General features: G+C 33.1%; 2 protein-coding genes across 2 annotated transcripts in view; one reads left to right on the plus strand and one right to left on the minus strand.

Annotated features, from left to right (window-relative positions):
* The window catches only part of LOC107455201 (leucine-rich repeat-containing protein 1), a 363,163-nt gene that overhangs the window by 90,548 nt on the left and 247,291 nt on the right, over nt 1-25,324 (minus strand). The window lies entirely within an intron of this gene.
* LOC107444774 (SUN domain-containing protein 2) lies at nt 475-23,970 on the plus strand. The gene is made up of 9 exons (XM_016058996.3): nt 475-661; nt 1,391-1,575; nt 6,993-7,207; nt 9,461-9,637; nt 12,498-12,621; nt 12,704-12,752; nt 13,508-14,066; nt 17,302-17,400; nt 23,636-23,970. The coding sequence occupies exons 1-9, from the start codon at nt 570-572 to the stop codon at nt 23,780-23,782; spliced, it is 1,647 nt and encodes a 548-aa protein (XP_015914482.1). The 5' UTR covers nt 475-569; the 3' UTR covers nt 23,783-23,970.

The following is a 25,324-nucleotide window of genomic DNA, read 5'->3' on the forward strand; positions in this document are numbered from 1 at the left end:
ATGCATCACGATATAAAATTTCCTTTATCGCCCAGTCCTACTGACAATATTTGTTTGCTATTTGTGGGACAGCAGACGTGTTTCGTATTGTCTAGGGATTATGAATTTACATAGAAGAAAGAGTAAAAAAGGTAATGCAGGTGATTCTTCAGATGATGAAAATGTGAACAAAGACTCATATTTAACTTTTTTCATTGACCATTTGGGACTGATGGTAAATTATATATTTTTTACACATAATGTTATGTTTTGTTTTAGTTTCTCGTATTTATTAATGAAATTAAAAAAAATATGTTGATTTTTTGCATTTTTTTCCAAACAAATTGGTAAGGGTTCAAGTAAGGCCCTTAAACGTGAACATTCAACCTTTAGGTTTATTCAAAGCATTTTCGTTTGCGCATTGTACAGTGTTGATTGTGCTAACACGGGTTATCTATTTATGTTAATACTTATAAAATGAATCCTATCAGATACAAACGCCGCTGAAATGAGATAACGTTGCAACAAAAATCGTTTTTTTTTAATCTAAAATGTGACTTGTTTATTTAAAAAAAATAACATCGTCGAGAATGGATCTACAAAAGGAACTTTTGAGTTTAGTTCAGCTGATGAGTCTGATGTTCTTATTCTTTTGGAGTGCTACATGGAACATACCTCCCAAGTAAATATTTCATCACTCACTTTTTACGCCATTCCATTTGTAAATTGATAGTAAAATAATGAGTTTTGAACATCGCTACAAAAATAAGTCGCTTGGGTTGTTGTGGGGCTAGTAGTGATCGACAATGTCAACCTTCATCTATGAAAAGGTACTCAACAATAGAATCGTTCTAACATGTCTTATATACTAGGGAATTGTATTATAGTAGTGGTAGACGCAGTACTCCCCCACCAGAATTACATCTGTGTTAGAATTCGATGAACGGATACCACAAATGGATTCATTGCTGTTTCGTGAGAAGCCGGGAGAGCTGTATTAAGATCACCGTACTTTTGAGTGCTGATCGTGAGAGCTGTATTAAGTTCACGGCCGTGGTCGCTCGTGTGTTGCCATCAGCAGTCGAGTGTTGAACTTTGTGTGTGATCGAGACTGAGTAGCAACAGCGCGAGGAGGTGGATAATGTCGCAGTCACAAGTCAACTGTTCAATGTGAACCATCCATCGAATAGTAGGTGTGTTCAGATCGAAGTGGGAGTTTCTGTCAAGGGAGGCGTGTTCACATCACGTCCGAAGGTCCCCCATGTGGTGAGGGTAGCTATCGACAATGTCAACCTTCATCTATAAAAAGGTACCCCACCCTACAATCGTTCTAACATGTCTTATATAGTAGGAAACTGGAATTGTATTTTTGTAGTGGTAGATACACTACAGTGTTATTGTGCTCTTTCAGTTTTGACGCCATTGCAACAAGAGTGGTAACAATTAGAAAATTGGAGGTTTTGTATCCGAATGGATTTTCTGAAGATAAACATTCTATTGTCATTTCGGACATATACAGGGTGCTTAAAAAGTCTCCTTCTCCCAACACTTTGCCTCCATTCGATGCATGGAAGGAAGAGGAATTAACTAGACAAGGTAAAGTCATTTTCAGATTATTAAAAAAATTCCTGAAATATCTCCTCTTGTAAATCATGTCGACTCACTGGAGATTGATTTATAGGAACAAAACAAAACCCTGTGTCTACCACAACAAAAATACAATTCCGATTCACTAGTATATAAGACATGTTAACTCTATTCTAGGAAGGATTACCTCTTCTAAGATGAAGGTCAATAACTACTATCCCTCACATGGATAACCTTCGGACATGATGTGAACTTCAATGTAATGTCCACATTGAACAGTTGACTTGCTACTGCGACATCAGTCTCGAATACTCACTGCATACACTCGACCGCTAATGGTAAGACGGGAGCGAACACGGCCGTGAACTTATGACAGCTGTAGGCGAAAGTACGGTGATCTTAATACAAAACCGCAATGAATCCACTAGTGGTTCATCGAATTCCACCACAGATCTGGTGGGGGAGTACTGTAATTCCAATTCACTAGAAGACGTGTTAACTCGATTCTACCTTTTCATAAATGAAATCATTTTTCTTGTGTTTTCTGTAAGCATCAATCTTATGTGGGAAACATTTAACAAATAATGAGTAATCTGCGAATAAAGAGATAAAATGTGTTTCAAGATCTATCGTTATTAACAGGGTAAAGTAATCGAAGGAGCTCTTCCCCAGGTTCGAATCTTGCTACCGGTACATGGAAGCTACAACGTCCCAGTTGTTGCACGGGTTTGAATCCCTTTAGCGTCGGGCTAACCGATGGAAGTTCCCGGGGTTTCCTTCCCCTTGTAACACGTATTAGTTTATCAAAAAAGCGAAGGTTTGAGTTAGCAAATGCTGGGTTTAAACTCACAAGGTTACTGAATTAGACAGCTAAGAAGGCTGTTACATAATGACGTCTGTGTGACAGACCATACTTCTGTTCCGAACCGTTAGATACAGACTTTAAAAACCAGAGGCCTTTTTTTAGAGATTTTTCTCTTGATGTTACAATTATAAGACAAGCTCTTTGTTGCTTGAGTTTTTTAAATTAAGATACGAAACACAGGTCGCTAAAGATCTTTGGATAGAAAAATCCAGTCCAAGGTGGATACTAAATCCACCCTGATAAACTCTTAGCCACCACCAAAGAGTTTTCGATTTGGAATGGTCCATCACAATGAGTTAAGATCTTCCTCAAAGTCACCTTTCCGTTTGTTGGCACCCCTTGGTTTGTTCATCGGGGTCGTTATCTTCTCTAATTGTTCTCAAGAAGTCCCTTATTTAGAACAATTTAAAGGTTTTTCGCTATGCCCGGTTGCAATTATAAATGTCAAATGAATTGCACAAAAATAAAGTACAGTCGAATCCAGCAATAAACGATAGTTCACACTCGATCCAAAATCAGCATTCAGTCGCTTTGTTGAAAATCCTGAGTCTGCAACCAAATTTTTTTTCTTGTAACGAAATTTTTAATTGGAAGTAACGTTCTAAATATTTCCCTTTTAACTAAGGGATTGTCGCTCTGTAATGAATTAAATTTCTTCGCACCCTCTGGCTGAATATACACAAATCAATCAACGGTACGAAATCCTGCTCAAAACTGAAGACATTTTTAGGGGTAAATCAGGACGTGCATTCATATCTGGGTAGGATTGTTTTCATTTTAACATAAAATCCACATTAGTTTGCATGATTTTTCAAATTAGTCAGTGGTAAGGCAAAGAATTATTAGTTTCGCCTTGCTTTCCTCTCTGAAAGTACCTTCTAGTATGGGTACTTTACGTTATGACATTAAGACGCAGTTCATTCCATCAGAATAGAAGCATCACTGACATGACTCGTAGCCAACTCATGATAGTTAGAACAAACCACTACTAAATACGGTACATATCCCTTTTCACAGCTTAACAAACTGCTTAATATGGGTGCAGTTTTAATAATCACCAAATATATCAATATAATTCTTTATACTCACACTAGTATATTTGATACTCATTGCATAACCCTTCAACATATGAGTTTTTGTTAAATCTGTAGGGGCCGCCAAACAATCCTCAAAGTTCTCCTTACAAATCAAAGCCTCTGGGGGTACTGGAGTTCCCTTGTCTTCTAGATTGGATTCCAAGGCTACGGAGTTAAACATCGGTATTCCAGAATTGGGTCGGCTGTTCAACGACGCTTATAAAACTAAATTAACATAGATTAATTAAGCATCAATAATAGTGTGGATATTTTATACGGTACCTCTAAACCAAAGGCTACCAACTGGTGGGCCACGGGCCACATCCGGAACTCGAAGCCTTTTTTGTGGAACGCAAACTAAAATATACTAGTTGTCTATTTTTGGGGGGCAAATTTCATAAAACCTCAATATGTGTTTAAAATACTTTTCTTTCGTTGAAAAAAGTACCTAATTTCTTTGTTTCTGAGAAATTTAACATACCAACGATGCAAAAAAATTTATTTCTCAGGTAAAATCTACTTCTTATTTAATTTGTAATTCAATACTTTTGTTTTGTACAACTTATTAAAAGGTCGTTTATTCTTAGCTGGCAGACAATAATTCTTTTTAAAAAAACTTGACTATAATTTAAAAAGGAACTTTACTTTAAGGAAAACCTAAATTAAAGTACTAAAACAATTTATTAGTATATTAATGAAGAAATAATAAACGTAGTAGGGTAAAGAATAAGATTTCTAAAAATGTTAAAATTTAATTAAATAGTTGGTAAAATAGTTCTGCGAAACACTTCCGGACAGGTGATTAAAAAATTACCTTTAAGATTAAGACGATATATAAGATATGTTGAGAAATTTGCAATGATGTGAGAGATGCTTAAAAATGTTGACTACGTATTTTTATTAATATTTATAAAAAATATATTCAAGACTATTAGATTATAATTTAACAAGTANATATTTTTTTACTTGAAAAGTGCGATTGAAAATATTGATGCAATATTTTAAAAATGTAATTTATACATTTTTTTCGTAATTTGTTTAATATTAGAGACATATTTTCTTTTCAAAAAATGTGAATTTCCATTTAATTGGGATTTTACGTGAAATAATTTCATAAAGGCGATCCAATTTTTTTTTTCATGCGTACATCTCTATAAATACGCCAAATTTAAATTTAATAAAATAATTCATTTAATCTAAGGTTCTTCTCAACCTTTTGCACTAGGAGAATTTTGCAATTTTATCAATAAATTCGAAAAGTACCTACAGACTATACACTGCTTGATATTATCTTTTAGTCGTTGGAATTTATATACTGTTATTTTTAGCGCAGGTTACTAAATTTTTTGATTATTCACATGTTCGTATTTACCTGATTAAAAACTTCACACACTTCAAAAATCAGATAATCATGTAATTTTTAATCAGGTGATATCTTTTCACTTCAGTTTAACAGTTCGTATTTAGTTAAATTGACAACAACAAAAAAAAACTTAGACAAAAAATGGTTAACTTGTAATAAAGGGTGTTCCAAAATTTACGCCATTAAATAGAAAATTCATTGTTTAGTCTTGGTAACCAAAAAGAAAGAAAACAGTAGATGACTAATAGTTTGGAATTAGTAAAAATGCAGCACAGCAATTAGGAGCTACGCGTTTTTATTATTGAAAAGTCCAATAAACAATCCAATTACTGCATGAGACATTTCCTGTTCCTGGTCGTATACTCTCATAATTCAGTGATCAGAATTGCCCCTTCCCCTCAAGATCATGATAAACACCACTGGATTTCTTCCTACGAAGACTAAAGTTGTGTGCCAACAAGTCCACACCAACTCTTACATTGAAGTCGGAGATTCAACGCAAGTTGATTGTCTTGTTTATTGATAGCAATTTTAATAAAACATTCCATTTATTAATAGAAATAAATTAAAATATTAAAGGAATTAGACTTATAAAAATGTTTTATACGTTTAAGCGGATATTTAAAATCATTGCAATTACATGCATATTTTTTTTAATTAAGGGATTAATATAATTAACAATATAATTGATGAATTAAAATGTTAGTGCATTATTCATATTGTTGTTGTTTCTTAAATAACAGAATTCATTGCACCACTATTCATTATTGGGAATTAGCCATTTTCCTATTTTTGCCATGGTTATTTACCTAATATACAACTTGTTATCAGAAATGGATTTATATGTGAAAATCTTACATCTATCACCCAGTATCCCATAGATATTTTTCAAAACGTAAAATATTGAAGAAAAAGGTTAACATTGGAGACTAGTTGTCTAGAAGCTTTTTGAAATATGTAATTTGTTTAGAAAGATAATCGAAAACTTTTGAAATTTTAATTTTTATTAGTTAGAAATGAAAAAATGTGTTGAGCTAAGCTGTAGATTTAGGAATCCATTTAGTTTTAATTCCATTTAGTTAAATATTAAGCTTTAACTTTCATCCGCAATAATAAATAGTCTCTTAGAAACATAAGAGATTTGATCTATTATATTTCAGCCTTCTTATTTAGGAATCCATTTAGTTTTAATTCTATTTAGTTGAATATTAAGCTGTAACTTTCATTCGCAACAATAGTCTTTTAGAAACATAAGAGATTTAATCGATTATATTTCAGCCTTCTTCCCCCACCCCCCAGCTGTAATCATGATTATTTCCTCTGGGAAGTTATGTTAGGAATTATCGCCAAGCCTTCATTTCTGCTGACGATTTTAATATTTAATAACATTCACTGTTATGCTTTAATAACTACAAAAGTTTGTAATAACATTTAAAAGTTTGTTTTCTTTAGAGATCTCAGGATTCATTCGTAGAACCTTTGAAAATCACATATCTGAGGTGCGTAAAATAAAAAATAAACTGCATTAGAAATTAGAATGAATAACTATTTAACGCCTGCTGGTGCTTTTCAACCTAGAATATACATTATTAGTTGCTATTTTTTTTTTTACTTCGTTTATAACTGCATTATATACTTTAACGGTAATATATATATGCACTTTTCTTTAATTTAAACTTTACTCATAATAAAAAAAATCATTATAATTTTTAGTGTATCATTTCTGATATTTGGCGGCACATTTTAAGAATTCGGCGGCACACAAAAGTGCCGCGGCACAGTGGTTGAGAATCACTGATGTAGATGATTTTGTTCAGGTTATGAACGCATACTCATGTTTAACTTTTTTTGCCCGAGATCATTTAGGGTAGTAAACTGATGGTAAATTAAATATTTTTTACACATGAAAACTTTAAAATTTCAACTTAAAACTTGTGTATTATGTTTTGTTCCTTGAATTCATAAATGAAATTAAAAAAAATGTGTTGATTTTTTGCATTTTTTTTTCTCCCTCGGTAAAAGAAGCGGTTAAGATTAAACTCTTTTTTACCGTTTTCGACAGTATTCGGAAGAGTTTGAAAACTGCAAATCAGGGAATTGAATGAATGTTATCTTATTTTAGAGATAAACTTGGATGAGAAGAAACATTTCTCTCAGGGAAGGAAACTGAATTATGCTTCTGCAAAGTGTGGGGCGAAAATTCTCTCATCGAATCCAGAATCTTCCTTTCGAATGTCCATACTGAATGAGAAAATCGATGAATACATGTTGAATCCCTGTCATGTGAGCACTACTTGGTTCATCATCGAACTTTGTGATACAATCGAAGCTACACAGGTATCCTTCCCCTAACTATGTTCTTACTCCAAAATTCTTATTTATATATTTTTCTTCCTTCATTTTATCACACAATTACGCTTTATATTCATTAAATTTATTGTTTTATTTAATATAATTGTTTTTATTTACATATCATTTGTATTATATTATACAATATTTTTTTTAAACTTTATTGCATATAATTTTTTTTAAAAGAAAATAGGTTGTCTTAGTGGCGCTACCTACAGACTTGAAAAATAAATTTACTCTTAAGTGTTCCCGTACCCCCAGGGATACGGGAACAGTTTAGTGGGGGTACGCGTTCTTATGCGAAATATCTTGCAACTAGCGAAAATTTCAAACAATTTTATTTAATAACAAAACTAGCCATGAAAATTTATGATGACGTATTTTTCTATTGTCTATTTTTTGCAGAGTTAACAGTTAATAATGAGTGGTGTCAACAGCCAGTTGTGATTTTTAACTTTTGTGCAATTTTTTTATAGTAAAGGTTTGTAATAAATTCTACTTATTTTGATTAGTTTTATGAAATATAATTTTTATCTTTAACATAGAATACGGATCGCTGGATAGTATCTACAAAATGTTGTACCAAAAAAGAAAAATAAACATATTTTTAAAAAAATACAAAAAATTTTTTATTAGTGGTACACAGCGTTACGAAAAATTTAGAAAGGGTGCACAAAAGTCATAAGTTTGGGAAACACTGGTATATGGGTGATTCTCTCGAAGCATGACAATTCACTGTCCCTTGCTCCAAGATCTAATACTATAATACTAAAAGAATTTTTTTTAAAAAAAGAAATTATAAATAGCATTGCTGTTAGTCTTTTAAAATGACTTTGCACTAGCATTAATTTAATTGAATATCAACATGTCATTTTCCTGGCATGTCCCAAACAATATTTCCAAAACTTCCCATACATTTTTCAAAATCTAATTTTTTTTATCTTATCCTATGTAAGCATTTCTAGAATATAAGCAGAGGATATTGTTTACTAAAACTTCGTTTAAAATAATTTTTTCTATCAATTAATAATTTGTTTGTCCCTTGAAAATCTGTCATTTTCCTGGCTACTTTTATTTAGTGAATTATAACCAAAATAGATAGCGCCAGAAATCAATATCTTATGTTAATAGATTGATTAGATACCCTCCTATCTGAACATGTCTTGTTGCATGAATAAAGAACCAATTTTCTGGTTCAAAATCTATTTCAAAAATGTTTTCAAGATGAGTAGGTTTTTATGCTGTCATTTTGATGGCTTCTTGAAATCATTAATAACAAAAACTACATAGATTTATCTGAGTTATTTTAAGAAATACAGTTGTTTTCTACAGAATATAAACGTCTTCGGCCGAAATATTAAATCAAAGTAAAGTTATATGCTATAAAATGGCGAATTTGTCATTATCCTGGCTGTCATTTTCCTAGCTTATGAATGCCAGGACATTGAAGCGTTACCAGAAATTATTTTTAACTGTTAATACTGTAAAGAGGGAAAGCAAATATTAACCTAATACCAAGTTTATGTATGCTTGTAATATGCTTGGATGTAATCAAAGTTATTTATTTATTTAATGATTGATTATTATACAAAATTTTATTCTGTACACATCAGCAACAAAAATTTTTTTGTTTCTTTCTACAGTGGATAAAAAGAATTAATTTAAGCAATTTATGGTCCAACAAACATAAAGGCTTAAGTTGAGTTACTTACTATTAACTTAAAATGACTGTTTTTTAAACTTCGAAGGTAATATGTCATTTTCCTGGCATTCAAGATTTGGTGAATTTCTATTTTATTTTTTTTTCTCGAGCAAATGTCAATAACTACACTGCTGTCTATAAGATATTAATAAGTGTAGCTAAAGAAGCATACAAAGAAAATTTTAGATTATTTTGAAGACTTTAAATTTGATCCCAGCAGATCACCGAAGTCAAGCATCACTGGCTGCGATCAGTGTGCGGGTGGGTGACCACTTGGATCAGTCTGCGTAGGGACCGAGAGTGTGCTGTATTGGTTCTCGTTAAAACTGTGCTACCGTAAAGTGCTCGACTTCGCGCGCAGGTCGTCGGGCTACCGAAGCGGGGGTGCCATCCCCTCCGCAGAGGATCAAAATTGTGATGGCATGTCTTCGGATCATCCTCCGGGATGTTTCCCAGACCGTCGCCAATAGCCCATTGTGCAGCTCTAGTGCGACGTAAATTAACAATAACAACAACAATTTCTTTATTTAAAAATTTAGATTGAGCTTGTGAACTACGAGTTGTTTTCGTCGTCACCTAGAAATTTCTCTTGTTATTGGAGTGACGTGCTGTACCCAACTCAAAGATGGCGCCACCTGGGAACATTTGAGGCAAATGATGAAAGATCGACCCAGACATTCCACTTGAAAGAGAAAAATTTGGGAAAATTCATCAAGGTAGGTTTTTGTTTGCACTTTTGATTAAATGGAGAAAATAATTTCTGCACAACTGGTGAATTGCAACAACAGAGCACTTTACTTTGTTTATTAAACGAAAACTTTTTTTCTTTGCTATCTGATAGTCAATTTTAGTTCTTCATTTCGAGGTCCTCTTTAAACCTATCTTTCCCTCTTTTCAACAATTTTGTTGGTTTACAAATTTAATCCCCTGTGGCTCACATAACTCATGCTAGTGAATGCGGCAGATGTATACACCTTAAGGTTAAAATAATAGCTGCAGTGACATACTGTTTTGTTGAAATTATTGAGAAATGCTTAAATCTTATACGATGATGAACACAGAAAATGAATATATTTTATTACCCATAATGCACACGGATTCCTTTTATTTTTCTCTTTTTGATAAGAAGTAAAATAATTAAGAAATGTTTTTATTAAGAAGTAAAATAATAAAGAAATGTTTTTATTAGGAAGTAAAATAATTAAGAAATGTTTTTATTAAGAAGTAAAATAATTAAGAAATGTTTTTATTAGGAAGTAAAAAGAAATGTAAGGAAAAGTTGTATTTAGATGAGCCATTTGGCGAAAGTTGACAATTCTGTGGCACCCATTCCGACGCCGTGTCAAATAAAATGGCCCTCTAGACAAAACATAAAAAAAAATTACAATTGGAACAAAATGCATTCTATATTAAAATAAAATTATAATGTAATAAAATAAAATAAATTTGAATTTTTAAACGTGAAAGATTAGAATTATTTAGAGGTCTCAGTATGCTTTGCCATAAAGGGAACAACCACAAAGGGAAAATCCCGCTTGAGCCGCCAATTCTCTCTATAAATGGATTCTTAGCACTTTTTTGTGTGTGGCAAAAACGGTAATGTCGCCTGTTAAGTGCACCACCCTTGTTAAAGCCTTCCCACAGCATTAAAGAGCCTCCATCTTGCTCATAAAATGCTTTCTGTACTTGAACATTTTGAAACAATGTTCAAGTATAGGTGGTTGTGATGCCATTTCACATTTCCTAGCTCTTAACATTTCTTTAGTTTCTTAAACTTATTTTTCTAATCATTCTTAACCGAATTTTAATTAAATTAAATAATGGATTAAATTTGCTTAAAATTTGGTTAAGAATGATTAAAAAAATAAGTTTTTGAAACTAAAGAAATGTTAAGAGCTAGGCGGTATGACCTGTTGTGTTCTTGTTCAAGCATATCTGGGTAAATCATCGGAGACAATTTCCTTGCATTTTTCTCATCTACTGTTACAGTTTATAGAGCATACAAGCAATTAATAATTAAGCAGGATTTTAAGTTGAAAGCTATCCTCAAGAATAGGAGTGTTAAAAAAGTCAGAATTTGGATGACAGTTTTGTGTGTATGAGGAAAAGGAGGATTACTTCCCATTCTACAGTGAGGCTCATTCACTGTGTGTGAATGGTTCATTTAACCTGGCCTCTCCCACACGTCACCGGGAGATTAAAAGTTAGCAAAAAAAAAAATGCTACAAAATAGATTTTAAAAAATGAGGGTAGATTCAATTTTTCAGAAGATACTGTGATGAAAAATCCAAGTTTTTTCACTTTCCCCATACTCGCGCGCGGTCATCTTCAATAAAAAAAAAAGGCATAAAATATTTTTAAAGTTTTTTCCTTCTATTCTCTAAAGTATGGGTGTTACAAAAAATACGTACATTATATTTTTTTACTGAACTGAATGACCGACTTTTTGAGATCAATGTTCGAAGCTTTTCCAGATCTTTGAAATTCAATACATTTTACAAAAAACAATTTCTAATTTTCGACAGGCTATTTCTCGATATGGTCTAAAAAGAGAATTCTATGTCAGAATGATAATTGCAGTGGAGGTAAACAGCTTCTCAGTTTCTTGAGAGGGTGTAATACTTTTTAAAACTTTATTTGCTCCCTAGGTGGCACTAATGTGGATGATTTTGTCATCTTTCCCGAATTGGGGAGAGTAGGGCATCTTAATTCTATTCATTGCAGAGAACGTAAAAAATGCAGTGAAGAAGATGTTCTTAGAGCCATTTTCACTATTTGCAAAAACATTCAGCGGTTGTTTGTCATGTTTACGCAGCACTGAATGATGTCTGAAATTTTGTTCCTTATTCTCTAAGCAATGGTTGTAAAAACACGATCTAGTTTTGTTATATGAACTCTAAGCCTTGATGATCCACAAATTCATAAAAGGTCCTGCTATTATAAATTCAACATTGTCGATCCAGCAGTGGACTGATCGTTAAGTCCCAGCAGATCACCGAAGTCAAGCATCACTGGCTGTGTGCTGGTGGGTGAGCACTTGGACCATTCCGCGTAGGGACCGAGGGTGTTCGGTATGGGTTCTCGTTAAACTGTTCTACCGTAAAGTGCTCGAATTAGCGTGCAGGTCGTCGGGATACCGAAGCAGGATTAGTCATTTTAAACCCAATCCAGAAGACAAGAGAACTCATGGATCAAGCAATAGGACAACTTTACCTCTGTAGCGGACTTTTGATGCGACTAACTCGCACTTGCGTTACATGGAGAGGAAGAGCGCGAGAAAATCTCACGGTTAGCCTGACAGAAAAAGGATTTTAACCCATGATCCATCTACCTCTGAGGATATTTCACGTCAGCAGTGGGTACGGATTCGCTTCGACCAGCCATCGCTGGGGATTTGAACCCGGTTAACCTCATTTAAAGGCTCTATTCCCTGAGCCATCAGGGCTCTAATTTATTATTATTGACTTCATTAATAGCATGAATGCATTTTTACGGTTTTTTCCATTAATTTTGCTTTTTAATACATAAATAATTTAGATGGGGCATACAATTAATATTTTTTTAAAAAATCAACAGGTAGTGATATCTTCCTATCACGGAAAAGAACATTTCTGTGTTTTGAGTGTCTTCAGAGTTTTAGGCTATTCCATGATATATGAGTTTGACATAGACGAACATTATGAAAACGATCCTAGAAAAAGTAAGTCATTCTTTACCTCCCCAACCCAAAAACAAATATATCTGTTCAAGAAATGAATGTTTGATTATTTTTATTCTTTCAGGCGTGGTATATAGAGAAAATGAGGACGAATCTGAGGCGAAGTACAACAGGTAAAAGAATGCGGAATAAGCTCATAAATGCGGAATATCCGTCTTGTGAAGAACAAGCGTATGAATGCAAAATAAGAGAATGAATGTGGAATAGGATGAATGAATAATATGAATGGGAAATAGGAGCACAATAAAGTATAATGTGGAATAAGCGTATAACAAGAAACAGTGTATAAAAGTGGAAAAAGCGAAGGACTGTGACACCGGAGTATTATAGAGAACATGCGCGTGAATGTGGATTAAGCGTATGAATGTTTAATAAGCGTATGAATGTGAAAGAAGCGTATATTAATAAATAAACGTATGAAGGCCGAGATAGCCTGGTTGGTAGAGCACTGGGCCCATGTCCAATAGTTCGTGGGCTTGATCCCAGGCCAGCCGAAGACTCCCGCCCGAGAATCTGTCGAATCGCAAAGTCCTCCATGTTCCCATAACAAATCAATACCTCTGGGGGTACTGATCCAGGTGTTTCCTTGTCTTCTGGATTGGATTCAAAATGAGAAGGTATGAGTAGTCGCAAAATTGGGTCGACTGTTCAAAGACAGATATTAAATGTATGAATGAGACACATGAACTTCTTTACTTATAAATGATCAAGTATTTGATCCTCTATTTTTAACCATCTTTATGGTTGGAAAAATATCTTCCCATCGACTGTGGGTCTTTAGAAAGGGTTTATATTGGTGTAAATTTTTAATTACTAAAACATTAAAATAGTAAAAAAATCATTATAGGCGCATAATTTCTTTTTTTAGGTCTCTACGGTTACCAAAAGATTCGGAGGAAAAATTAACCAACACGAGAAAAAGTATTCAGAAAGATGACATCGCACAAAGCTCTCGAAGGAGTTGTTTTTATAAACCAATATATTTATTCCTGAATTCCACCTTCAATAACAAAAGAGAAGAAATTTGTCTTATAAATGGGAATCGATCTTTTAACGAAACGATCGAAACCATGTGCAATAGCACTGACTACTTTTTACAATGCATCATTAAATCCAGCTCACGAAGGAAATTTGTTTCTGTCATACAAAAATCTGCACCGGCCAAGAATGCTTCCTCTAACAAGTTTACGAACGAGGATAAAATGAAGTCAGAGATTGTTGCGGTGAGTGCGGCTCTTATACAGAAAGAGTCTGTTTTAAGTAAACTGACGCATCGAATTAAAGCATCGGAGATGAGTTTGAGTTTGATGAATCGATATTTGCAGCAGTTAAGTGAATCGTATCGGCAGCAGATGGAAGATATGCAAATAATGTTCAACGGAACCATGGAAGCTATTAGCTTAGCCTCAGAAAAAGCAGCAGTCATCGTGAGTATACGTTAATCCGAATTTCAAACAAATTGTTCAAATAGTGACACCCGGAAAAGGAAAAATCGCAGAATAACATATATATTAACATAAATGTTCTTTTCTTTATCATCAAGGCTAAAAGAATTTTTTAAAAATACCCTTTAAAAACGTAAAAGGGAAAATTATAGGAAATAATCTTAATGATATTAGCATTTTTGATAAAATAAACTATGAACAATAACAATCGCACTCCTCTGCCTTAACAGGCATGCGCAACAACAACAAAATGAACCTGTAAATATACATGTAGTTAAAAAATAAGATATTCATACAAATAAATATTTGATTTTTGAATAAAATAAGCTAAATTTTAATAAAATAAAATAAATAAATTTTGATAAAATGAAATAAAATAAATTTCGAATAATGAATAACTGATCAATTGGAATTAATACATTTTTAGTTATGTTCTTCAGGAATATCAGAATCATATTGTTTTGGATTATAAATTTTTATTTATTTATTTTTTAATATTCTACAAATTGAAAGAATGGCTGTTGTCCTTAAAGCAAATTCTTTATAATTTCAAGGACTCTGCTGAGCATCAAAACTTGTTATTGGACGACAATTAAGAAACAAGATACAAAATTTACAATAATTTATAACGAAAAAATAATTTTACAACAAAATGCGTTTGAAATGAAAAACATTATTCAAAATTTATAAAAAACCTTTTTTTAAATAAATCTATAAACTGCAAAAATGTCAACAAAAAAAATTATTAATGGTGCATTTATTTTAAAAGAAAAAAACTGAAGGAGCGAAAAAAAATAATTTTTTTTTCATCATCAAAATTTGCGCGTCAATAAAAGTAACTACTAAAAGTGCAATTGTAGCTATCATTTGTTATTAGTTACTATTCTAAACATGCTAGTCTAGTCTAACTTTATCACAATATAGATGACTTCGATACATTAATTCGAAAGAAGAGTAAAATATTTCATTATCAAAATCCTACTTATGAAATACCTTTAAATGAAAACTACAATTCGTAAATATCCTGTATGTTTTAAATTAAATATCTAATGAAAAAAGACTTCTGCTTCTTATTATTTTTACTTACGATTAAAATATTTATTTGGTAATTTATAAATTGATGATTAGATATTTTGAATCGTTTTAGTAAAATTTTAAAATTTTGAATCCTTAATCAATAAATATTTAATTATTTATTTTAATTGAAAAGTGAAATGTGGAAATAAAGTGTATGTTTTAAATGAAAAGTCTAATAATAAAAAAATTCCTTCATAAAAAATGTTAGTTGTTGTTATCGTTAATGAGTGATAAAAAATATTTTGTTTATAATATTAGTGGATGTGAAAGTCTTGCCAATTCATTTAAAAAGATCATTTCATACATTTTCAACCTTAAAAATAAATAATGATAAGGCAATAAAGATTGTGGTTTTCTTTCTTTATAAGTAATTATATTTGTTTAATTTATAACTGCAGCTTATCTTTAGAAAATTTACCCAAAGTATTACAAATATAAGTTTTAAAAAAATATTAAAAAACAAAGTCACGTTATCTCGAAATAAAAGTTAACAGCAGTGAATACAAGTGTGGTATAATGTTGGACTTTAATCAGAACATAATCGCATCACAAAAGTATCTATCTCAATGTGCATTATTTAACATAAAATATTTCATAAATTTCTCTCCTTTGATTGAATAGTTTGTCCTTTTTGAGACATTTTTCTAGAAAAAAGACCTTTTTAAAATGTATTTAATTATCTAGAGTTACAAAAGGTATAATAGCAGATGATAAAGCGAGGTAAGTGATTGAAAAATAATTCACTGTTTGGTTCGCATTAAGTGTTGTCTCATTTTCAAGCGCGGAGATGCTGCTCCTCTGACTCCCGCGCTGCAATGAACTCTGCGTCCGAGGAGGTGGAGTCCAGTGCCTGGCGAACGAACTATATATAGACTCACTTTCTAAAGATGTAATCGCATTGTTTTATAAAAGATTGTTTTTTTACGTCGCACTGTGCAATGGGCGACGATGATCCGAAGACATGCCTTTTGATCCTCTGTGGAGAGTCCCTCCCATTGGTAACCCTCAAGAACTTCACTTTGATGAACTTTACAGATCGATGCGTTGTCCCTTTGTAACCTGATCAAATTGGTTACCCATCCTCCTACTGTACTGACCGCAGCCAGTGATGCTCGGTGTTTTGCCGGGACGATCAGTCCAGTCCTTGAAGTGAAGTCATTCCTTGTTAAACCTGTAAAAACCTTACCAGTGTTAAAGAAAGTTGAAGTATTCCACTGAAAGTGAAGGGATCGAGTATAAATAAAACGTTTCGTGAAGTGAAATGCTGTTGTAGTTGTTGTAGTTCATTTACGTCGCACTAGAGCTGCCCAATGGGCTATTGGCGACGGTCTGTGAAACATCCCGGAGGATGATCCGAAGACATGCCATCACAATTTTCATCCTCTGCGGAAGGGATGACACCCCCGCTTCGGTAGCCCGACGATCTGCACGCGAAGTCGAGCACTTTACGGTAGAACAGTTTAACGAGGACCCATACCGCACACCCTCGCTCCCTACACAGACTGATCCAAGTGGTCATCCACCCGCACACAGCCAGTGATGCTTGACTTCGGTGATCTGCTGGGTGTCTTAACGATCAAGTCCACTGCGGGACTGAAGTGAAATGCATTTAATAGGTGTTTGTATATCAGTGACAACATACAATCCCTGGCGGCCAAATTATAAGAAACATTCTATCTTAATGATTCAGGGGATATTACATTGTTTTTGACGCGACTTTGTTGACATCAATGGGTTCAATGAGGTCATATATATAATGCAAATTCGACGAATGGATAAATTAGACGATATATTATATAAATATAGATTATTTGTTATATCAGGTATTATATTATAATAATGAGATCAAATGATTAGACGCACTGTAGTTTTTCTTTTTTTAATTATTACATGCTTCGCACGCATTTATAGGCAGTACTTTTATAGTTAAACATACATTTATTCGGAAGAGACTTCCTATGTGTTTTTAACATATTTCATTAACCCATGGATAGAGGAACGTAAACAAGTGCTAACCGCGTAAAAACAATAAGGCTGTATTCAACTGATAATTAAGATTTTACATAGAATCTTGTCTAATAATTTGGCCAGGGATTGTATATAAAAAGTAATCTCTGAATGAATACATTCTATGTTTCAGGATGAACAACTACAATTATCTATAGAGAAAGTGGAACAAAAAATAAACTCCCTGAATGAGAAAGTGGAATATTACGGACATGAGAATCTTTTGAAACAGGTAAATTCTTCAATCGACATTGTTTCACGTTTAAAAAGGCTCATTTTATTTTATATTCTAACCTCCGTTGAGCAGCCTTTTATAATCGGGTTTCACTTCATAGCCTTCTCATTTGGAACTCAAAGGACAAAATATCCCTCGTGTAGGAATTCTTGATCCGCATTTGCGTTACATGAAGAGATCTGTCCGAAAGCAAGATATGAAACTTCTCTCGATGTTTTTTTCACTGCTGAGAATCGAACCTGGTGTCGTTTCATTGAAAGCCACCCTATTCATTATTACCAATAATACAAACAATTATCAATGCATGGCATATATTTCAAGGCAAACTTCGTGGCTGATGTTCACAGAGGAGCGCATCGTTTGTGTCTTAGTAAGTGTAGTGTATCAACCGCTACAAAAAATATAATTTCAATCCACTAGTATGCAAGACATGTTAACTCGATTCTGCGGTGGAGTGCCTTCTCATAGATGAAGATTGACATTGTCTATACAGCTCTTCCCACATGGGTGACGCGGACGGGATATGTACACCCCTACCATGACAGAAACTACCACTTCTATTGGAACACGCCTACTTCGATGGAGGGTCCACATTGAACAGTTGACTCGTAACTTCGACATTATCCACCTCCTCGAACTGTTGCTACTCAGTCTCGATCACACATACAACGTATTCACTCGACTGCTAAAAGTCAACACAGGCTCGACCACGACTTCAATTCGTACGGTGGTCTTAATACAGTTCTCTCGGCTTCTCACAAAACAGCAATGAATCAACTACTGGTATTCGTTCATCGAATTCTATCACAGATATAATTCTGGTGGGGGAGTACTGTAGTACCACAACAAAAATTTAATTCCGATTCACTAGTATACAAGACATGTTAACTCGATTCTAATGTGGGGTACATAGATGAAGGTTGACATTGCCGATCACTACTAACAACACAGTCAGATTAAAAGAAAAGAAACACTCATCAAACTATCAAAGAATGCGTTCGAACATTTCGAGGATACTTTTAGAATTACAAATATATCTAATAAAATGGATGCCTAAACTGAGTAAGAGCAATGCAAGACATTTGAGCCGCTCAGAAGCTAATGCGGTTAAATCCATTTTTTGATATTTTCTGATTTTTGGAAATTTTGATGAAATAAATAATAATCTTCTTAGTTATTAAAGGATTTATTCGTTGGTTACTTTTTTCTAGGTCAGACAGCCCTTTTTTTAATAGCTTCTGAATATATTGTATAATAATTTCAGAAGCCATTGTGAATAAGTCCACCTTTTATCAATATTTTTTTACATAAACTTTGAAATTAAATTCTTCTTCTTCTTTCGATATTTGTTGGTAACACTGAAAAACAAGAAATTCATAGTAACTCAGGGTTGCCAGACGTAGTATTTTTAATACTACGGTAGTATTTTTTCACCAAAAAAAGGGGTATGGTATTTTTCGTAGTATTTTTTTAAAATGTAGTATTTTTAGTTTTTATTTATTTATTTATTTTATTTTCATTTCCTAAAACAAAGAAAAGCGCCACTCTAGTTTTGAAGTAAAAAACAATTTTTGAAATAATCCAACAGTTTATTTTCTATTAGTCACTGTATCTAGTGATGATTGTGAAAAATAAAAGTTCGTTTATACTAGTAGACTATATATATTTCTTATCTTTTTCAGTTGCCAAAAGGTATAAGTCCTAACATTTTTAAGATGCTGTCATTATTTCAATAAATACTTACTTTTTTGTTTACACATCCTGTACAGATCTTGTTTCTTTGCAGAGTTTACACCTCGAAAAAAGACTTTATACACTTTTCTAATTAAATTAATAAACCAAAAATTTTAAAAACTAATGTATCAAAAAACATTAATTTTCTCAATTTTTGTGTTTTGGACTTAACCGCATTGGCTTCTGAGCGACTCATTTAATCTATAACCTCTCTTTTGTAATGTAATATATTGTTACAAAATTTTACATATGTTCACAATATTTTCTGTTTATGAGGCTAAATATCCAATGAGGGGAATCCTGAATCATTAGCTTAACATGAAATTTGCAAATAACTCGAAAAATTTTCACGTAATTTAGAGAGAAAATAATGCATTTCCTACGGAAGGCTCAGCTTGGGTATAATTCTAATAACTTGGTGACATTCTTGGCAATTTGGTGACACTTAGAAACCCTTTTGGTGACAAAATGATAGTTCTGGGAACTTCGAGTGTCCGAGCAATAGGACTAATAACTGACGAGAATCCCGTTGAAAGTTCCGGGATTTCGTCGCCAAGCCACTATAAATAGTTTATTTCTCCATTTAGTTGTCTGTAGTAGTGCTTTGAATCGAATTAATTCATTTACCCTCCTGAAGTTTCGAAGATTCTGTATTACGCAATTATTGGACTCTGTAACTAAGTGCACTAAATAACTATACTTTCTGCTAATAAAAATTTTGATGGAGTGTTTTATTCATCCAAACGAACTCACGTCTTAAGAACAATAGGCTTCGAGTCTCGTGGTTCTGAACTTACATTGTAAAGATATCCAGTTTGTTGTTGTTAATTTACGTCACACTAGAGCTTCACAATGGGCTATTGGCGACGGTCTGGGAAACATCCCGGAGGATGATCCGAAGACATGCCATCCCAATTTTAATCCTCTGCGGAGAGGATGGCACCCCCGCTTCGGTTGCCCGACGACCTGCGCGCGAAGTCGAGCACTTTACGGTAGCACAGTTTAACGAGGACCCATACCACACACCCTCGGTCCCTATCAGACTGATCCAAGTGATCACCCACCCGCACACTGACCGTAGCCAGTGATGCTTGACGTCGGTGATCTGCTAGGAACCGTGTCTTAACGATATACTGCGTGTCACTGCGGGACATATCCAGTTTGTGTTGCCGTTAGTCATAATTATGACTTTGGAATTTGTAGTTGTTGTTATAGTTCATTTACGTCGCACTAGAGATGCACAGTGGACTATTGGCGACTGTCTGGGAAACATCCCTGAGGATGATCCGAAGACATGCTATAACACTTTTCATCCTCTGCAGAGGGGATGGCACCCCCGCTTCGGTAGCCCAACGACCTGCATGCGAAGTCGAGCACTTTACGATAGAACAGTTCAACGGGGACCCATGCCTCACACCCTCGGTCCCTACGCAGACTGGTCCAAGGGGTTCACCCACTCTCACACTGATCGTAGCCAGTGATGCTGGACTTCGGTGATCTGCTGGGAACCGTGTCTTAACGATCAGTCCACTGCAGGACTTGAATTTGTAAAAAAATAACGGGCTAATAAGATAACATATAGTGGAGATAATCAACCCATAGATATTCTTTGGCATGAGAAAATGCAAAGCTTTTATTCAACTCGTTTTAACTTCAGTAACTTACAGAGTAATTTTAAACCCCTCAAAATTATAATAAAAAAATTAGACAACGAATAATTAATTTAGTGGTGGTATTTTTCAAGATTTATTTCTACCCTATTTGAAACAATTTAGAATTCAATTACAGTTAAAAACCACAGTATCTGAAAAGTAGGATCTGAAAAGTGCTACAATTACAAAGGAATAAAATAAGTGCAAAAATGTTCCATTAGTATCACCATACAGAGTCATTTCGAAGCCTTCGAATGTTTTGATACAAAGAATTGTATCTAAATATTTTCCTTGAAGAAAAAAAAACAATAGAAGAATCTGGGGCTAAAATGAGTACCCAGTTGGGCATTTGCTGACCCTTTTAACCCCATAACGACGGAAGCACGTTCATTTTTTTTAAAAAACACGCTTATTATTTCAGTATCTAGTTTGCTTCAGATGTGGATTCTTCACAAATTTCATTTAAATTTTCAACAAAATACAACGTGATAAGAGTTAAACCTAGCAACAACGACCAAGATAAGACAACCTATAATAAAGTGATTTTGCACCTGGTCATAAACTTTTTTTAACGTATTGTATAATATAGGGCAGACCTTTAAACAAGCTTCCGAAATGTGTTCCGCTGGACACTGCTTATTCATGTAAGGGGGCACACTAGGCACCTGTTTGGGATGTGCAAAAACCCTATAAAGAAAAGAAAAAAACAACAGTTGATCGAAAATCTTATTCAAAATTATGTATGACAGAATTCGAAGAGAAAGATGCTCAAAAGGAGGTTTTAAGACAACTCATTTCCGTAATTGTAGATTGGCTGGAATACGTTGTGAAATTGGCTTTTTCGAGTCATATATTTCGATAAATAGAAGACAAGGTTTTACAAAAAAGGTTCCATCGTTTAGGGTTCCATACCTGAAAAATTATTGGGAGGTTTCGAGCAGGCACAACCCTACTTTCACTTGTATCTACTCAGTCTTTTACTTGATGGATCTAAAGCCCTAGTTTACGTAGATTAAGAGAACGTTATACAGCGGAAGAAAAATTTTGTCGAGAATTCTTCTTCATCACTAATTTAAAAGAAAGAAAATGTAAGTTCAGGCTAACCTAGAGCAGGTCATGAAGTTCCAGTTACTGAAAAAAAAATACTTCAAAATATTAAAATGCAAACAAATTATGAGAACTTTGCGTCATCCTAAGTTATCTTCTCATAAGTTATTTTCATTTGTATATTAGAAAATTTTCTTTTCAGTATTCGAATGGTATACTCTACTTTGGTCTGAACTCACTGTTTCTACATTTTAAATTATTATGAAAGGAAAAAGTTTTCTGTCCTCTTAAGTAACGGCCACCATTTTGGTCCGCAACTCTCAATACGGAGATTCTATTCTTTAACACAGCTTTTTTATTTAGTAATAGTTCCATTCCGTATGTAGTACATAAATATTTTAAACAATACATCTAATTGTTCGAAATAATTTCTGCAACAGAATGATTTTTTTAGATCAGTTCGTAATTTAAGATAAATATGTAACCTAAAGATATGCAGTTAAATATATAATTAAAATAACATTAGGTTTTTCATACACTTCAAAATGAAGGTACGGGATAAAATTGTTCATAATTAGGAACCTTTAGCAAAATAGATGAGTTTTGGTTTGTTCAATAATTAATAAATATTTCTTCGAAAAATCTTATTCAGATTCTGACTATTAAATATAAAATTTTTTTATTTGCACTGGTCACAAAATGTTACAATAAATATGAAATATTTAAAATAATAATAAAAAAAATCAACAAAAAAGTTGTGATCGCCTTATTACAAAAACTGGTTACCCTTTAGTCAAATGCTTTTTCTTTTCTGGGTGGACTCCGTTGAACATTTCAAATCATGGGTTGCAAAACTTCAAATAACGCACAATTGTTTAGAGTTTTCAATACCAAATTCGTATAAGGTATTATATACATAAAGGAGAAAAAATAAATGGGTTCATTTATTATTCTAAATAAAGATTATAAATGAATTTATTAATTTTGAGTTCTTTCAATATTTCACTTCAATTTTAAACACGAATTCTCTAGAAAAATGCTTCCGCTAAATGTAATTAAGGAGTGGTTTCGAAAGTATTCACAACATTTTTGTGATAACAATGGATGCAACGAAGAAATGTACCACAAGGGTGTTTGTTTCGACATCACCTATACCAGGGGTGGCGAACCTTTATACACCAACGTGAGAATTTTTCTAAAAAATTGTTTAATAAGGTCATAGACGTGCCTTCAAATAATTTTGACTTTGTGATTATTGAGAAAATAATAATGCTAAATACTATCAACTCAAAACTCTTTATTTACATTGAAAAAAAATACATTTTGCCATGTCTTAAAACAACTTAAAGTTACATCAGTGTGACTTCTGTTGTTGCAGATTAGATGACAAATAACTTATATTAAGTTGTAAGATGTTAGTTTAAGCAGGACTGTTATTTTTTTTTGCTAGTTATTTATTTTTAGCTCGTTTTTTATGGTTATGAATTCTTTCTTTAGCATTAATTGTTAATTTTTTTATTAATAATTGTTTACTATTTTGTTTGTTTTTGTAAATTTTAATTTAATTGTTACATATGCTTCATAGTGTAATAACATTTGTGCAATAACAATTCATAGTGTAATAACAATTGTGATCGGTGGCGTGCCCAAAATATTGTGTCTCGTGCCATAAATGGCACGCGTGCCATTGGTTCGCCATCCCTGACCTATACAATTTCAATAATGTTTTTTGATCCACATCTTCCTATTCTGAAAGACAATTTCTTTATAAATTAATCTGTATTCATTTTTTTTTTCAGTTTTTGGAATTGCACGGATTCTTCCTCATTCTGGAGTTTATCATTGTATCGACTTTATTTAGCATCTTTGTCAACGATTTCAGAAGACGGAATTACTTTCTCTTTCATCAAAGGTCGATCCTTAACACTAAACATACCAACACTTAGTATATACCTATTTCGACACTAGCCGGACAAATGACAGCGGACTTTATGTTTCTGGATTGAATGTATGAAATAGGGATGTCAAGAAGGAAATAAACTAAAAACAACTTTATTTTAAACAAAATTGTGTAGTGCCAATTTTTATGTATTACAACACACAAATGAATAAGAATTTTTTATTCATTGCTCAACTGGGTGTTTCCCTTGTACATTTTCCGCAAACATATTTCTCAATATTATTTCTATAACTCTTAAAATTATTTTTATAATTATTTTTATAAATACAAGAATTATAATTCTTGTAATTATTCTTCTAATGAGCATTATTTCTTCAAAGAGTCGCTGTCTTGACTGTTTCGACCTTTTTCGGGGTGAAAACTAACAGTGAGTTGGAAATGAAGTAAAGCTATCAACATAAAATATAAGCTATTTACCAAAACAGTACGTTTTTGTCACTTTTTCTGACACAAAAATGGTGAACAAAAATTTTAAGCACTTTCTTGAAATCACAGTTAATCTGATTGAACTCACTACGCAACAGTATTTGCAGAAACGTGCGACTCGTCGATTGCAATACGTTGAACACGCATCATTTTTGCTCCGATAACCTTCTAAAGCAATAAATTGTTCTCCCGGTTAAATGACCGCTTGTGGTAGAAATAGGTATACGAACACGTATTATTCGAAACAAAATACAAAAATAATAATAGAATATTAACTGCATATAATTGTTAGAAAAAGTCACGACTTCAAATGTGCAAAAACTATAAGATGATAAGCTCATTTTCGATGCAAAAGTTCTTTAACGGTCTTTTCACCGGTATGTTTAGTGACAAGATCTCGGTTGTGTGTGTGGTTTCTCCAGTGATGCTATTAGCTGTCGAGTCTAAGATTCCGTTGTGTGTAAATGAGAAGCAACAAGACGCAAATAGTAAAGTCAACTCTTTCAATGTGAGCCTATACCATCATATCATGTCTGCAGGTCAACAATGTGGGAAATCGCCTACTCTCATCTGCCAAAACGTACCTCAAGATGGAATGGAAAGTCTTAATACTAGTGAATTGATGTTTCTTAATCGTAGTGGTAGTTACTCCATAACTTCTCTGAAACCCTACGTTAGTGTGAACAATAAAATATTTGCAATTATAAACACATAACCAGTGATCTGAAAAACTGCATTATTTTTGTAGTTTTCTACAATTAAAACTACTTTGCTACAAATGTAGTTAACTAAGACTACTTTTCTTTAAAATGTGGCTAAACTACTTTAAGAATACGAGCGAAGTGGAGATCCCACATGGTTTTGAACAAGGCTTACATTAAATATAAGGGAAGGAAACATTTATTCATGTTTACCACTCCAAAAAAATTTTTCAATTTCATTTAACCTTCTTATGCCTTTCCAAACAGCGAATATTTAATTTAAGAAATTATTAAATACTTTTTTGATTGTTTTATGCACTCTTATTTCATCCAAGAATTGAAGTAAGTTCCTTTGAAATAACAATGTTTCACATTTGAAAGTGTGAACAAGTGATTATCTA

The sequence above is a fragment of the Parasteatoda tepidariorum genome, chromosome 7 (assembly GCF_043381705.1).
Source record: "Parasteatoda tepidariorum isolate YZ-2023 chromosome 7, CAS_Ptep_4.0, whole genome shotgun sequence".
NCBI classification, from domain to species: domain Eukaryota; kingdom Metazoa; phylum Arthropoda; class Arachnida; order Araneae; family Theridiidae; genus Parasteatoda; species Parasteatoda tepidariorum.